The sequence below is a fragment of the Pocillopora verrucosa genome, chromosome 9 (genome assembly GCF_036669915.1).
Source record: "Pocillopora verrucosa isolate sample1 chromosome 9, ASM3666991v2, whole genome shotgun sequence".
Lineage (NCBI taxonomy): Eukaryota > Metazoa > Cnidaria > Anthozoa > Scleractinia > Pocilloporidae > Pocillopora > Pocillopora verrucosa.
Genome location: NC_089320.1, coordinates 22,005,685 through 22,023,549, shown reverse-complemented (window position 1 = coordinate 22,023,549; position 17,865 = coordinate 22,005,685). Strand labels below are relative to the sequence as shown.

The 17,865-nt window shown below is 37.8% G+C and overlaps 1 protein-coding gene across 4 annotated transcripts in view; it reads left to right on the top strand.

Moving 5' to 3' along the window:
* Nucleotides 1–17,865, top strand: part of LOC131779884 (uncharacterized) — a 51,023-nt gene that overhangs the window by 19,277 nt on the left and 13,881 nt on the right. For 3 of the 4 annotated variants that reach the window (XM_059096481.2, XM_066172805.1, XM_066172806.1), the window contains 3 exons: nt 560–662; nt 8,540–8,650; nt 9,133–9,177. In XM_059096481.2, the coding sequence (XP_058952464.1) occupies nt 560–662; nt 8,540–8,650; nt 9,133–9,177 (259 nt within the window). Of the gene's footprint in view, nt 1–559; nt 663–6,479; nt 6,628–8,539; nt 8,651–9,132; nt 9,178–17,865 lie in introns of those variants that run through there. The other variant, XM_059096482.2, reaches the window with a different exon arrangement.

Genomic DNA, 17,865 nt, shown 5'->3' with positions numbered 1-17,865 from the left:
TGTTGTGTCGTGCAACCAAGACATGCCAAACAATATCGAAGTGGTACAAACTGTTTTTCAATTGACGCTACGATTTGGTTGTTTGTCTTACAAATTAGTCTATACATTTGTACTTACGTTCTTTTCCCAGCCGATGATTGATTCATAACTTAAAAAACCCAAGGAGGAAACACGGTTTTAAAACTGTTATTATTATTATTGTTAGTACTTGTGTCTTGTTATTGTCATTATCTTTGTTATGTTATTTTTCTGATTTCTTTTTTATTCACCCTCTTTTTTTGCACGTGCCTTTCTAAGGACTTTATTATTTTGAGTCACGAAATCTCTGTAATCTCAGTCACGTTTCACACGTGATTGAAAGTCGGTTTGAGCAGCCAGAGGGAGCGTGTCTTTGTTGGGTTGGCAGCAATGCAATGCTTTCCAAATGGACTTTGAAACATGCACAAAGCAGTTACTTAATATTCCTTTAAGCTTCAGGGCAATTATTGAGAAAAGATTGTGGGCTGTTGAAAAATACTGTAAGACCTTTAGCAGATCGATTTTTCTCTTGCTATTTCAGCCTGATGAGACAGAAGAGAGAAAATGACAGCGAATTTATGACATTTGTGCATAACCAGAGGGGATCGCACAGGCCTCAGCTGGATTCGTTATTGTTAAAGCCAGTGGGTATTTCTTTTTTTTGACCATGTTGAGGCAATTTATTCATTAATGCATTGTGTTAGTCTCGGTGCCACTTTTTATGGCGGTGTTTTTATTTAAATGGACTGGTGCGATATCTGAGTCGATTTATTACCACATACGCGCACCTAGAGTGAGTTTGTGATGCGAAGCGATGTCTTCTGTGTGCTGGAGGTAAAAGGAGAGTCATACAGATATACCTTGCGGTTTTGAGAACGGCCTCCATAAGATGGGTGAGTCACTAGTTAGAATCCAACTGATTCTCCTCCAAGAATGGTAAAGGGTCAGTGATTAGACATTATCACGAGTTACTTTCTTCTTAAAAGCAAGAGAACTTTGACTGTTCTACTTTCACCTTTAATAATTTCATCGTGAATCACGCCATGATTTAGTTGAATGAACAGACTGGTACAGTTGCTTGAATCGTTACAAAATTTACAATTTTATAACATGCAAGAAACCTCTTGCTGAGGTTCAGTACAAAAAAAGTGGAAACGTAAAAAAAAGAAAAAAAAAGCTACACACTGAAATTGGCGAGATTTGCAAGAGGATTAGATGATGACAGTCGTGATTCTTGTCAGATCGCCACTGTATATATTTCAGCACTGTAGAAGCTGATGATACCTTCAACAACCTAACAGAAAATATAAAACTTTGCTAAAATAAAGTTTCTTCTCCAGCGTAACTTGCACAATTCTAGGCGGACGAATTTGATCCTTGAGGTATATGGTTTCATTGAGTTCCTCTGTTGTTTTTGGTCTGAAGTTTTGAGAGCCACTGCCTGCAATCCAATTGAAAGTATCGCCTGCCAAGTACACCAATGAATTCACTTTTCTAGAATCAGTACTTGGCGTTATTGTAACTTAACAAACATTAGATTGATCTGTCTTGGTGAGGAGAAAAGCTGATTAACTTGAAATTGAAAAACATTCAAGAACAGATAACATCCATTCGTTGGTATTTTAATCTCGGTAGACCTTTGTGATCTTTATCGGTTTTCAGATTAATCGGTGTCTATGTGTTTATTTATTTTCTGATACTATCTGCCAAAATGCAGTTTTTATATCTTATTTGATCAACAAATTGTGCTTATGTTTCTGGGGTAATTCGGAGGAATCAATTTATGTCGATGGACGGGCGCCAGAGGCAACCACAGGTGTATCCACAATGCTATGGAAATTTTTACTCCTCCTTCCTAAAATTTCGTTTTACTCGTTGTGGTATCAATTGAAAATGACTGAGACCATTAGATTTCCTTCGAGTAAAACGTTTCTTTGGATGTATTTCTTGTCGACTTGTGGTCTTGACATACCATTGTTGTTTCTACAACATTCAATCATAGAATTGTTTTTCAGTCGTGGTCATTTACAAACGCTCATCAATCTTCTCCTTAAATGGTTATTTTTTTTTTAAAGCGGTATCTCATAATCGAGTGTGCCCAAGGCTTGTCTAATTTGTTTTCTCAGCCTTGTGATCACCATGAGATAGAAAAATTAGTTTCGAGTTTTTAGAACTTTCATCACTTGCCTACGTTTTATAATTGAAAACATCTGAACTTTTTTTTCAGTGACAGAAAGAGCGCAATGGTTTCGCAGTGAAATAACAAACTGCAGCCAATGTGTCGCGTAGACAAAAGTTATTGAAAAGCAGTCATTGTTTAAAAGTGCTCATTTTAATTTCTAGAACCGACCTTTCTGACCTTCTTGCAGTGTTCTACTCAGCTGGCGACATAAAGTGTTGAAGCGCTCTGATCAAACGGCGATTAGATCTGCACGGGATAACATTATCATCGTTTAATATTTGTTGCTTTCGCGTGTTTTCGGTTCGTTAGATTAACGTTCCTGTGTTTCTTAACGTGGTTTGTTACACGAACAGTGAGGATTCTTTTTTGTGCATTTAAACGAGGGCAATTTGATTAATTACTTGCGGCCTAAAGAAACATACAAAACTCGGGCCTTTTGAAGTGCAGGGTAATTATTACAGGTCTATTTTTAAAATATATAATATTGAATTATATTGCATTGTTTCAATCCGAACGAATTTTTATTCAAATACTTGCGCGTTGTTCCGCGCAAGTATTTGAATAAAAATTCGTCACATTCTCTTCCAAATTTAGAGCGGTACCATTTTAAGTAGTAAAAAGTTTAGTTGCCCATTTAGGTTACATTACTCTGAAGAATTGTCTTTAATGTAATTAAACCTTGGAAGAATTGCATCCTCGTGGAAACAATTCCCTAAGAGGTAAAAATTAACCAAGTAGAAAGAAGAAAAGCTAAGGAAGCCGAGGATTAACACAAATTGAAAATGACCAACTTGAAAAGTTTTATGCCAAATAGCTTTAGATGTTCAAAGTCTCGCACCGTCAAGAAACATAGCTCGGAAGACTACTCCGTCAAGCTGAACTAATATTAACCCTCAACTGTTTTTTATTCGGGGACAACTATTATAAACGAACCGATGGTGTAGCCATAGGTACCAAAATGGGACCCAGCCACGACAATCTTTTTGTAGGTTACACTGAAGACCAATTTTTCAATCGGTACAACGGCCTTAATCCTGAGCTCTATATGGTCGCTACTTTGGCCACTGTATCGGCGCTACTTCCTCTGCCAGAGAGGGATTCATTCAATTTATACACGCTGTCAATTCTGACTCCTCTGACTTTTTTTATCAATGTTTTTCCCGAAAGCAAAGGTCCATGCACCAGTGTGTACTACAGTCTCTGATAGTTTTTTGTAGGCGGTATTTATCTTCACTTCCATCACAGGACAAGAATTCCATTCTCTTTTCTCATTTTCCTATACTTCATCGTTTGTGTGGTGACGACACTGATTTTTTAAAAAAACGAGAGGCTTTGTCAAAGCAGGCCATCACCTCGATCAACAAATTGGTCGACAATTACGTCACAGCAGGAAAAGGACGTTCGAACATTTCATTGACCCTCGCATTTCAACCAATTACGCAGTGAAATCCATCTTTCTAAAAATTCTCATATCTATTTCAAACCGATCTGGAAACTGTTATTTAAGAATTTGTTCATGCTTAGCGTGCGTATATCGAGTTATGGATGCACGTGGGAAGTTTGGAGAGCACGAAAAGTGCGTAAGAGTAGCTCGCCTTTATTTTTGTTGCTTGTTGGATCAGGACCTAAAAGGTCAATGCCGATGGAAAAATTGGGCAATTCTACGCTGGTTTCTTGCTCACGTCATCTTATTAGCGTGCGTAAATAAAGATTTTGTTTATAGCGGCTCAATAGGACTTATATAGGTCAAGCACGCACGCTATGTCATAAAACCTCTTTGCAACTCCCACTAATTTCCTTCGAACGCGACAAAAACATTGGCAGCTTTTGGTCAACAGTGCATTCCAAACAGATGATCAATCCAGAACTTTCAAATGCCATCGCGCACGATGAAAAAATTGTCCTGTCATTTACAAAGTTGAGAAAATGTAGGGACCGAAGTGATCCATTAAGATCAGTGATTATTTTGCAACTTGATCTTATTGCAAAAAGTTGCATAACGAGAGCGAAAGCGAAAATGATACAGGAAGACGACTAGGCGACCGATTTCGCCTTCGTCACTTTTAGCAAAACGGCAAAAACGTGTGACATTTCACGCGGAGATTTTGACTTCCTCCTTGTCTCGTGATGTTCTTGTTTTCTTTTAACTTTTTGTAAAGAAAAAAATATTTGTAAACATGGGCTGAAAGTAACTGATTTATTCTGTTGGGTATTGTCCTGTCATTCACAAAGTTGAGAAAATATAGGGACCGAAGTGATCCATTAAGATCAGTAATTATTTTGTAAGTTGATTTTATTGCAAAAAAGTTGCATAACGAAAGCGAAAACGAAAATGTTACAGGAAGACGACTAGGCGACCGATTTCGCCTTCGTCACTTTTAGCAAAACGGCAAAAACGTGTGACATTTCACGCGGAGATTTTGACTTCCTCCTTGTCTCGTGATGTTCTTGTTTCGTCTTAACTTTCTGTAACGTGACAAATAGAGAAGAATAATCGAAAAGACAAAGAAAATATTTGTAAACATGGGCTGAAAGTAACTCATTTGTTCTGTTGGGTATTGTAATAAAGTTGATGAGTTCACTTGAAAGTTTGTGTTTTCGCACAACAAAGAGATAGTTGTTAATTTTTTTCCTCCAACTTGACCCAGTTCCGATTTCAGGTCCTAAGTATAGCTCTGTTATTTGAATTTCATCATCTTCTTTCTTTTGCCCCTTTTTTCCTAACTACAAGTCAAATGTTAGAAAGGATGTTTTAACGACTCACGATCCTTAAATTTTTTTCTAAAATTAGGAAAACTGAAAAAAAACTTGGATTACAAATGTTTTTAACACAACGTTTTGTGTTGTTTAATTGAAGTCAGTTCTTTGATATTCATTGCTCTGGGACAAGGTTATCAACAGGGAATTGTCCGAGTGTTCCTAAAAACGTTTTGAGAAAGTGCTGAATGTTGCATTTCTTTAATGCCTAGTTTAAAGAAACCACGAACTGATGACGGATGTTGGTGCGTGGACTCCTTACCTAATAAATTCAAATCAAGATTCACCCGTTCACAATTCATTCTCAATTCCAAGTGAGGAGGGTAAAATATCATGGGTCGTCAGGGGAGAAAATTAAGATCGTTTATGAGGGCTTTTTTTGGTTATTTTAACAAGGCCGGACACAGCGTCTTTGAAGATAAAGTCGTATTTGGTTTGAGATAAGAGGTTGTTGAGGTATTTGTTGTATTGGTCCTTTTCCCGAAACATTTGAAATTCTTTTTTTAGCAAAAGTAATAATCATGACTCTTGGATGGGGGGAGAGCACTGTTTAGGTGTTCGCAAAAAGACAGTTTTTGAGCGGTAAGTGCGAATCGAATAATTGGGAATATCTCGGTCTGAATCGTATGTCTAAGGGGAAATTTTGAGCGAAAAACTGATGATTTAGAAAATGATGTTTCGCCGTCTTGTTACAGCATGGAACAAAGAAAAATGTCTTAGTTCTCAAGAGGAATCGAACCTCAGACCGTCCGATTAACATAGAGACTCTACTAGTTCATGTGTGACACGCGTCATGCATAAAGTTTGCGAAAGTGAAACGACCGCACACTATCGCAATATCCTTGAGCATTTGAGTGTCTGCAGTTTTTCAAATTAAAAGTACAGTCGAACTTGTATTAAGCAGCTTAATTTTGGTTTTATTAACTGAGTTGATAATGTAACTAGGCCACCGTGAATAGTTTCGAAGTTGTATTAAGCAGCTCTGTATTAAGCGGTCAGTTTTCAAAGTCTCGAATTGTTCTCCCCTTCATCACTGTAATTTACAACTCTATTAAGCGGTCACCTCTATTTAACGGTCGTTGGTAGCCTTGTAAATCTGTAACAAAACAAAACGACATAGTGGCTTCGCCTCCACAAGGAGGCAGTAAGCCACAAAAACTGAAAAGATAGTTTTGTTTTGGTTAAAATAAAGCTAATTAACGGATTTTCAAAGTTCATGTCAAGTTAACTAACATTACGCAGACAATTTCAACTCCTTGTTCTTTGGTCTTCGTTTTTTCAACGAAGAAAACCGTGACTGCCTTGATCTTTACTTTCTCTTTGGAGTATTTCTACTTTTCTTTGCGGGTGGTCGGAATGTGTGTGTGCCGTAATTTAGAGTGTTTGTGTTTTATACCCAATTTAAAAGCGAAAAGGTGACATCTGAGTGAACGTCGACGAAAATGAAATATGATCCGAGTTACAAGAGTCACACACGTCCGATTTCACTGTGTCACAAGCCTGTTGCATCGGAGTGTCTGACAAAGACTCCCGTGTTCCTGCCGTCCTGTATGTCTCCTCAGCGGAGAAGGCGGTTGAGCAAGTTTGGAAATAGGATTCGGAAGAGTTTTCGGGCAGCAAAACGATGGAAAAGTGCGCTTAGAATAGGTCGAAGAAGCTCAACATTTCGGGTAAGAAAATTAATTGGCCAATATTTTGATTGGAGTTACGCACTTACGATGAATTGTTTTGTGTGTTTACGGCCGGTATTGACGCTTTCGCCACATAGTTCTGTAGAGTATGGCACTCAGTATTGCAATTTGAATCGACGGCTTTAGGGTTAGATTAGATTCCTTGATTCAAAAAAGCCAACACGTGAGAAATGTAGTCGTTGGTCTGAAAAGCCGACATCCTTGAGAGTTACATTGCTGTCATGAATTCCTAAACTTTAGATCTGGATCAGTCGACCTCGGCTTTTTTTTTCCGCAAAGAATTTCGCTGGTTCTATTTTAGGAACTTTGGGTTATGTGCTTAATCAAAAATGCCGACACTTCCGTTCCAGGAAATATCTGGAATAACAATTCTGCTCCGTTGTTCTCCTGCAATCTTGTCCCTTGCAAATGGAATGTTTTGGTCGTAATGCACACAAACAATAATCGTCGGTCTTTGAACATGTATGTCGCAGTATTCGAAATTCGTTTGGTTTTGTGATAGGAGTTTGTTTACACAGGATATAGAGGAGCACCTTGTAACAAGACTCCAAACATTCAAACAGGCATGCTCAATTGAATTTTTCTTATCATGATTATATTCGCCAGCACAGACAATGCTGATTAAATTCTATGGTTGTTGAATATATGTTCTTCTGTGGCTTACAGTTTATGACTGAAAATTTTGTTCTAAACACCAGTTTTAACTTCACAAAAGCGATTTTGTACATCGTTAGTCTTTGAACTTAACAGAGTTACTACATGTACCTCGATGGAAGCTCTCTTGAAATGAAAAGCGAAGTGGGTCATTGTTACACTTAATGATGTCTATCTGCAAATTCAATGTTAATGAAAATCACGGAGATACCTGGTTGAACGCTGAATTAGAGAAGATTGTTATAATTTAGCCGAATTTGAGTTCTTGCATGGAAATGCATCGGGTTTGGTCGCTGTAATGTTGGAATGAGAAGCTCCTTCTCGTGCAGCGTGCATACTGAGTTTTCAAGATAATTGGATCCACTTGAATATACCGGAATCTACATGAGTTCTTCTTGAGTTGTTCGGTTAAGCGTTTTCAAAGAGATGTAGAAACGGGATGAAAGGTCAAAAACATTTCTTTGGAAGCTTTAATGTTGTATTTAAAGAGAAGTATGTGTGTTTTCGGTGTGATTGAACTGAAATGGTCGACGACAAACCTCACCAACATCGCTTCACAAACTGAACTTAGAAATCGATTGTTCAGAGTTCACATGTTGGTGTTAAGCTTGTCCTTCAGTAAAATGAGGAGAATTGTGTGGGAGAGAAAAACGTGGAGGGGTTTTTTGAAAATAGATAGATCTCCGACAGAGTAATCTCTCAACGTGTTATGGCTTGAAGCATGTGAAGTTTTTGCCGACGTTTTTCTCTCCTCTCCTACATAGTTTTTGAAACCGCTTGTTTAATTGACGAATGGCTCCGGTTACGAAAATTCAACTCGGCAAACAAGTTGTTAAAATTTCCCTTTTACAGTTAAAGAGCAATGTTCAGTTGAACATCGTAAGCCATATGGGATCGCATCAGTTTTGGTTCCTCGATACTCAGTTGAAATGCAAGCTAAACATCAGCTATGTGCAGTAGTGCATCAACAAATTGTGCTCCACATAGATACCTGGCTCCAGGGAGAATCATTTACGACCAGTATCTTCCAATACCATTCAAAGGGAACGCAGTGACGTGGTGATAAACGCAGAAATAATTCAGTGGGCAATAGGTAGAAGTTGCAATAGGTACCGGTCATAAGAACGAGAAACTGCAGCGTTAAGATGCAACTTAAGAAATAGAATTTGTGGAATATAGCTGTGCATTGTCTTGAATGGGGAGTGTATCATTGAATGCCTATTGCTTTTGATTGCAGGTTCAACATCTCTTGGAGTGCGAGAGAATTTTGTCCAACTTGCTGGAAAAGACGTCTGAAACTCACCGTGATTACGCAGAACTGGCAAAAGTAGTTTCAAAATTTAAACAGGTTTGTCCGTTTGGACTCCGTTTAGTTGATTACGAATCTTACACTGTGAGTAATACCTAGTACCATCTGACGTCACCGTGACGTCACGCGTGTTAATGAGTTCATGATGAAATAACTCTAGCGCAGTTGCTTTCGATCATTAAAACTTGAGTGTCGAATGAAATCCCGGGCAACATTAGTTTAACCAAATTCCTTTGTATGAATTGCCTTGAAAAACCTTTTTCTTTTCCAACAATTCAGATCCAAACCGGAAACCATTTGCGAACCCAATGGCAAACCAATTGCGAATTGGTCTCCTACATTTTACCTCGTTCCAGGATGTTCGTGTTTTGTTTTGTTTTGTTTTTTTTTTTTACTTTGAGTTCCCATAGGCTCTTTGTGATATTCTTGTCTTGTGTGATTACTTGAGATCTTGTTTCTCGACTTTCAGTCGAAAAGCGCTTTCTAAAATATCAGATTTGTTAATGGTTTTATCCTTTCAGATGGTGAAAGATCGAGAAGAGGAGGTTATCGAAGCCGAGAATGAGGTATGAGGAACTTATCATTTTAAATGTTTGTTTCTTAGGCTGTTGACAGCCATTATTTCTGACAACTTTTGGTAAGAATTCGTGCTTCATGTTAAGATAAAGAACTTACTTTTGTGAGTGGCTTGTACATTCTGTTTAGGTTCGTTGATGTCCTCTGTCCTTGCATGGGTCAGATAGCTTCTTAAAATGTATATTGCTTGAAAGTTCTCTCGCTTATGTGTTGCACGTCCATTGTCGCATTAGGGCAGCACATATTATGTATTCGCGCAACATGGATCGTTAATTTTTGTTTGTTTATTTTGTTGTTGTTATTGTTCTTGAGCTGTCTTTGACGCCCTGATTTGTGAGTTTCTTATTGAAACTGTTTTGAGATTCTCCACTCATATTTCGAAGACACGACATTAATTTTTGGCCCATTGTGTTCGGAATCTATTGCTTCGTCCTCGGTTAAAAAAAGATCAGTTTCAAGCCTCAAAACATTGAAACTATAAGTAGTTATGATTGGAATACACTAGGTGCTTATTACACTTAGTGCTTATTGATGATGAACACGCTTGTGTTTAAACGCTTACCAATTTACCTCTCCGCCACCCCCACGGTTTTGTCCCCTCCCCCATTCAGTCTTAATCGGTGGAGATGTTGATGTTTAGTGTTACTTCATTGAAAACAATTTAAGAATAGTTCTTTTAGAAGCGCGTATTCATTTCTGAGAAGGATGATTATATAAAGGGGTATAACAATCCGCCAGTGCGTGCCATTTTATGGCCTCGTACGTCGATCCAAAGTTATTTTTGTTCAAATCTGGATCGGCATGACTTTGAAACTCTCCTAGGAATATATTAAATTCACATGGAAAATGAGTACCTCAGCAGTGTTTAGATTGTACTTAAAGTAAATTACCCTAAGGCTATTGGCTATCGATTGAGAACATAATTTTTATGTGATTTTTTACAGACGTAGCTGCTAAGTTGTTAGGTCTGTAGGTTGGAAAAGCTTGAGGCGTCAAAACTGAAAACTGGAAATGCAGTCCTCAATTCTAACTTGCACACAGACCCAAAAAGAATCCGACCTAAAATTTTCAGCTGACCTTCCATCTATGCCATTTTTCAAATCTGCCAAGCCGCTCAATTTCTCTTTGAAAAAATCCGCTGCTCGTGACCTTTTAATGGCCAAACCAATCAACTGCACCTTATCAATATGCATCCGTTAGATTTAAGCAGGAAGTAAGCAACATCTGCTTTCGAAGATTGTGTTTACCTTAAATATGGGACTGGAACGAGCTGTTTTTGGAGTGTTTTTTCCCTTAATACTTTTGGGAGACGAAAAGTTATCAGCCATTAAAGTTACGCAGAGATGTACATGTGTGTACTTTTTAAGGGTTCCCTTGAGGAGTTCTCCTGAATTCGTAATATGGTACTTTCTATTACGTAACAATTCACTTACAAAGTATGTGCAGGATGTTAGGCAATTGTTGAAGGAAAGACTGTTTGAGTTTCCTGGCGAAAATGAACTTAAATTTATCGGCTTCTTGATAACATCTGTTTATTTTTCAATCTGACAGCATGAAGTCATATTGCATGTTGCAGTCCTTGTAGAAAAAAGGAAATAGTATTTCCTCAGTTATCTCAGATAAATGACCTTTTTTCCCCAATTAAAACGTTCTCAGTTTAACCTGAACCAAGTTGTACTTATATACTTACACCAGATGTTTTTTTTGTTTATATTTCGTCTATTTTTCACCATTCGCGTTCCTATAGAGGATTTCTGTTGTAATTTGAACGATAAATTTCAAGTATCACCCAGGCAACGCGAGATGAGCTTCCGGGCCTAAAAGGTTTCTTAAAACACGTTTTCTTATGGCCTAACACTACAAGCGAACAAACAAAACTGGAAAAAAATTCAATACACGTAGGTGACAAGATCTTATTTCGTTAACTGTTCCGTAAGAAACCTTGAAGCAGAGCGATCAATGCTTAAGAGAAGCCGTGAAATTCATTTTGTAAGTGTCCTTCGGGATAAAGTTTTTGGAACCTCTTATTTTATGTTCAAGTAAATTGCATCTTTACTTTGCTGGTAAAATTGTAGGTCAAATTTATAAATCAGATGAGGGCACTGTTAGGAAGGTAACGAATGGAATTTCGAGTTCCTTCCTGGTGTAAGCATCAGTAAGCGACCTCAGCTTAGATTTTTACCTAAAATTGTTTTGAATCCCAGTGGACAAGTTGCAGAGAAGACCAAATACCAGGAAAAGACGTTCAAACAATGCGTTACGATTCAGTAAGGGATAATCCAGAAAGTGTGAGACCGCTGTCTATTTTTACTCGTTAGTCTTGCATCACTTTGATACCAAAACTTCATTTGAGATGGTAGATGTTACAGAAATTCTCCTGCATTGAACGACATCCTTGTGTCGATCCTAACAAAGGTTTTGTTTGTCAAGGAGATGTTTGTTCGGTTGTTCGTGCGTTTGAGGTGTCTGTGGTTATTCCTGTTTACTTGCGTGCATGTGTTCATGCTAATCCAATTTTAGTATATAGTTGACCTATTGACCTAACAAATCCTATTGAAACACATAGACTGTCAAGAATATTTTAGAATTCCTCTTCTGTAATTTCGAGAATATTGACGTTGTCGAATGTTGATGTAGTTACTTCGCTGGTTTGAAGAGGAAAAGTGAATAATAACGAGACAGGCTTGGTAGATGTAGGGAGCAAGAGAAACGAGGAAAAAATTGTATGCGGTGTGCGGTGCACTGGGGTGGATCTTCCACTGCTGGCAAGCAGTTTTTTGTTGTTGTTTTTGTTGCTAATCTTGATATCTGATCCAAATCTCCTTCTTAGTCCCATTAAAGTCTTTGTCGTTCCAAAATTAGCCATAGCTATCGTAAACGCAGTTTTCCATCTTTCGTTTCACAGCAAGCTCACACAGACAATTCTAAGAGTCGTAAGCTTGTTGCCATGTTGGTAGGCCGATTTTTATTCAGTCTCATAAAGAATCTGTTTTAATCCTTCCACTTAAGGTCGTCTATTCCCCTAATAAGCTACGTTTCTAGGGATGTGTTTTGTCGCTGTTTCGTAGTCATAGTCAGTTACATTTTTCTTTTGGATTCAGTCAATTGCCATGACGGATCGCATGTGTCTGAAAGTGATTTTCGTGCCAATATTCGTGCGTTCTTGCCACATTTTGTAACCCTAAAGTGTTTTAACGAGCCTGGGTTTGAGTCAGAAATTACTATTCTTCAACCGACTTGGAGTGGTACAAGGGAACACAATATATCACCCTCCTCTGAAAACAATGCACATGTTTTTCAGATTGTTTTTCGTGTTGTCGTAGTATTCATCACATAAATTAAGATTTGGAACGTTGTTTTTGTTTGTCTATAAAAGACTATCAAGGAAATTCACTCCTGTATATAGTTTCTGGCTTCTGAAGTTTATCTCTTCTCCTCAGCTTTGTTATTTGTTTTTAACAAGCGCATTCATTGCTGTGCGGTTTTCTTGGATCCAGCTGAAGTGCTATTAACATTTCCTCGCGAAAGTCGGTCTAATATAGGGCTCTTGGAGATAGTGCCTGCTTTACAGAATTTCCTGCAGCGGGTAATTCTACCTTATCAACTTCTGATAGATACTAGGTAATAGACTAATTGTTACACATGCCCATCGTAACACAGCTGCATCTCATAAGAAAAAGGAATGGTGAGCATTTTGCGATGTGGAATGTACGATGTCTTCTGTGCGGAAAAATGCGACCGCAGACAGACCGCGGAAGTGGAAGAAACGATCACGTTCAAAGTCTTGACCCTTCCTCTTCTTATCATGTTATCTTGAAATTGTCTTCATTTTAATCACTTTTTAGCTTATCCTCTACTGTTGTTAATAATCGAGATTTTCCATTTCCGTTGACGTAACTTTTGATTGATTCAAAATCGGGATATTTTTTCTTTTTATTATGGATCCGTTAATTTCATAAGCTAAAAACTTGGCACATTGCTATTAATTTCATTATTTTTTATCGTCAGTGTCATAGCGCTAATGCCACGTGCGTAACGTTAGTGAAATCCGTAATCGTTTTTATCAAAATCTTGTTGTTAAGTCTGCGCAATACTGATCTTGAATTTGTTTGAACGTGTTCTAATCGTCAGACTAATTTCGTACCCTCTCTGTCTATTGTTGTTTCTTCACCGAGGAAAGTTCAATTTTTAAGATTATTAGAGGTATAGGGGAATTATTGTGCACTAATATGAGTAAGTTCTTCGTACGGAACTCGTTTTCAAGTTGAGGGCTGGTGAATTGTGGGTAAGTTACTTGCTCGTTTACTACGCATAACATCTTTTTTTCAATATTTTATTTCGAAAATAGAAATAAACAAATGGTCCAGATTTGAAAAGGTGTTTACCCCTGCCCTCGAAGCGTCCGCTTTACGTTTTAGCGGTTTGATGACAGAAGAGGTTAGGTCGCGAAAAGAGTTTATTGCTTGACAACGTCACGTCACATGGCAATGAGAGAGACTCTGGACTCTCAAATGACGGAAAACTTCCGCAAATTCCATTAAACATCGATTCAGAGATATATTCTGCCTTTTAATCAGCAATTATCGTGGAGGGATTAGTGACGGGAAGTCGAAGCGGTAGTTTTTTTCTTTTTTTTTTTTTTTTCTCGAGAAAGATCTATATAACCGACATCGTAAGGCTTGCCAGTGTCAGTTTTGATACCGCCAAGGGTTCATATGGAGTATATTGTGAAGTTCGGTTTTACTATAGTCGATTGTTGGGATCAGTTGCAAGGTCGTCTTATCTCTCCAGCTAAAGTTATAAAGGTAAAGTAGCAGTGTCTTTTTGATCGATTGTGTGACCTGCGCAATGGTTAAATATTTCTCATGACATAGGTGAAATTTAAATCATGTTCTCCTGCACGGAATGCTGACATTTTTTTGTACAAATTTTTAGCAATTATTGACGAAATTTAAAACTTGTGTGCGCAGCGTTTTTAAAGTAGTACTACACTTCATTGCTCTGTGATCTGTTGAAAAGATTTCGAGTTTCCTTTTGGACCAGCAAAAACCGTTGCATGTAAAGAATAAAGGTGGCAAGTTTCTAAAGAAACTGTAGAGCTGCGTCGGTGGGGGAGTATAGAAGGTAATTTAGTGTTAACAACTGAGTTGAAAACGTAAATTGGCCATCGTAAAGAGTAAAAAAGCTGACGTTTCGAGCGTTAGCCCTTCGTCAGAGCGATTGGAGGAATTGTGGGTTGTGTGTGGGTTTATATACAAAAAGTGGAGCTACGCTATTGGTGGGAGTATGGTGACGAGAAAACATGAATAAATTAGTGGAATGAAGAGGGCTCGTTGATACCGTAGGGATTAAGAGTGTCAAGTGATGCCCACAATATCAACGAGTGCTTTTCATACCTCTAATTTATTCTTGTTTTGAAGAACTGAGCTGTGGTGATTGTTACGTCATTGATCAGTCCAGGAGACAGAAAGTGACGTCTTTGTGCTTGTCTGGTTGAAATTCTGTTCAGCTGCAAGCAAAAAAGGAAAAATGCTCCTTTGACGCACAAGAAGTCTTGGCCTTTGACGTTAAACCAACTTAAAGCCCAGTAAAACACTTTCCGATGGGTTTGAATGCCAACATCTTCGTTAATACAAAACCTTTGTTGTTATGTCTTCCAAAACGTTTCAGTTTTCTTGTGCAATTAAGTTAATACTCATAATGGCAAAAGAACTTTGAAAAAAAATATGTATCAATTATAAAATGAATTATAAAATGAAAGATGGCATGAAAAGGTCCACTTTATTCATACTGTCACAAGAGAGGACGTGGAATAAGTGCTGACAGTGTTTTTCTTATTTCAAATTTAGATAGTATTTGTGTAGGAGATAAATATACGAAGAAAGAAGATATTAATCTAAATTTATTACAAAAACATTGGATTACGACACGTCTTTAATTTCGTCTAGCTTTGAAGGCATTGAACATGCGGCTACAGCTTGCTTTATTTTTCATCTCCAAAATGCATGTAATAGCCACCCCTAGTTTTTCTGGCTTTATAAAATTACTCGACCACGAAAAGCCGACAAGAAATAATTCCAGTCTATATCTCTTCCAAGCAAGTGAAGATTTAAGACTCTAGACTCAGCAAGATTTGTGATGTGGCGACCTTACTGCCAAGGGAACAAGGCAGGTATTTGTATCTGTAGAACTTAACAAAATGAAAATGAAAATTTCAAAGTCCACGTGGAGGTCGTTTTCAGCTAACGATTTTGCTTAACACTGCTCTTTGCAAGCCAAACAAAGAAATTCGCGTTTGTACCATGATGTCGTGTTTATCGTTGTTTATTGAGATGTCTCATGTCTGTATAGCAAATTGTCATTCGTACGGTTGACTTCCCAGGTGAAGCAAATTACCGGACTCAATTAATGTGGAGAATTGCGGGCAATGTTGTTGCTTTTGCAGTCATTACCTTACAGGTGCATTTTAACCGAGATGTCCTCGCAAAACCAGGATAATTGTAATTTTCCATGGAAAAAGTATACGCGGTATTGTTAGATCTAAACGTGCGGTTTAGTTGCAAATCATGGTCTTTAGCTCGTATTTGATATCAGTTTATAATTGCATTATGAAACTCAAGGGATTGATCTGTAGGAATTTTGCAGCTTCTGTTTATCTTCAGCTGATAATCATAAGGGATCCCTGCAGAAAGATCCTCTATTGATAATTAAATTCCATATGGAACATCATATGAATGAAGCCATCATAGCTATGTATCGTTAAGGACTGAAGTGAGGGTGGCACGTGCTCTCTAAAAAACCAACGTTCCTCATACACAAAACCCTTGATATACTGCGCACTGAATGGTGACTTTTGAATTTTTTTTTCGGCGTTTTGTGATTGTGTAGTTAGTCGTTTCGGTCTCCAGGAGTTCTGTATTCCTGACAAGTCGTAACCCTAAATTAATTCAAGCGCCAACCGTTTATGGTTTGAAACTGTCTTTCACTCATGTCTCTGTGACAAACCTATGATCAGGCAAGATTGCATGACGCGAAATAATTTCTTGCGTGACTATGTGCGGCTTTTTTCCTTGTAGGCACGTTAGAAGACACTGACAGACAATTCGGGCAAACCGTAACCTTAAAATTTATTTCAATCGAAATAATTAGATTTTACGGAGGTGTTGATTAATGTAATTAACTTTATGAATTGGACCTTTCCGAACTTATGAAAATTTGTCAACTCTATGAAGCATTATCGCGTTTTCTCGTTGCTAAATAATTTCGAAAACCGCAAGTCACAATTAACATCAGTTTCAAATTTGCCGCAAAGCCACAAAGCCACAAAGCTTTTATTCTGAAATCTGTGGGAAACAATAAAGCCAAAAAATTGGATTTCTAAATTTACCATAGTATTGTGTTAAGGTCTTGGTTTGTAATAATTCAGTTTTTGAATGTTCTAAAGCAGTTTCAATGCTGATATGCACAGTACGATTTAAACTTCGGATCTTGACGAAAGAAAAATGCGAATATAACCGACAATTCTTTCGTGAACCGGGAAAATGCTCAGCTACCTAAGTATTCACTTTTATGACCTAATCAGTAACATTACGATCACAAGAAGTGCTGTTTGTGTGTTATGTCTGACCCTCGGTCAAGACCCGCCACTCCTATAGACACAAATTCTAGTGAAAATTACTTTTACAGTCATTATTTATGTTGGCAAAGTCTTCCTTGTGCTTTTTTTTCGGAAATCGCGGCAAATATGTGAAGTACATTCATCTCTGTTGTATGAATTTCATACAACAATCCGTTTTGATTTATGAGTTACCTTATCATCATCATTACTGTTATTTCAGTGCATTCTGTGCTTGTTTGGATTTGCAGCAAATGTGTCATCTAGCTTAATCTCGCCCTGATGTTTAACCGACCTGTATCAATAAGTTGTGGTGTATGTTTTTCCATGTAGGATTTAAGCTTAGAATGAAGAACTCGCGGTTGATATTTGCAGTCCGACTACTTGACGCTCAATAGTTCTATTAGGCCGGCGGGTCTGCCACTACAATATATCAAGCCTTTCCGCCTGTCCGCCTTTCCGCATCTCTAAGATGTCTAACGTATTGCTGTATTGAACGAAATGAAATCTAAGCTCAATTGATGCGTTCTAAATCAGCTAATCGTTATCATGAACTTATTATCACACTTGAAGAAGGCCATTTGATGTTATTCGCTTGCAATGAATAGGGATCGTGTTTAAAATTTTTTTTTTGAGATATCGTGATTTCGGCGTAGATCTCTTTTATCATGTATTTATTCGCTTAGCTAATTATTTTGCACCGCAATATAGCAGTAGTGTTTACATTACTGCCAAGACGTTTTTCCGTCTAGCACTTTTTCGCGGGGGGGGGGGTGGTGAAGGGCAGGGATAAAATTCACAGAATTTTGGTCTTCGTTTGGAATAGTAATCATGGAAACAGATCAAATGTAACAATACTTTTTACAAACTAGTAATTTTTGTATTCAAAGCTTTGATTTCCTTTCAAAGTAGAACCCTCCTCTGGCCTGAGTACAACTTGATCTTGCCGTTGTCTAGAAGGCGAATACGATTTAGTATAACCTACGAGTTTAGCTTCTTTAAGTCACATGTCCACCCAGAAGTTCCAAGAGTAAACCCTCCGGACACATATGTAAACTTCTTT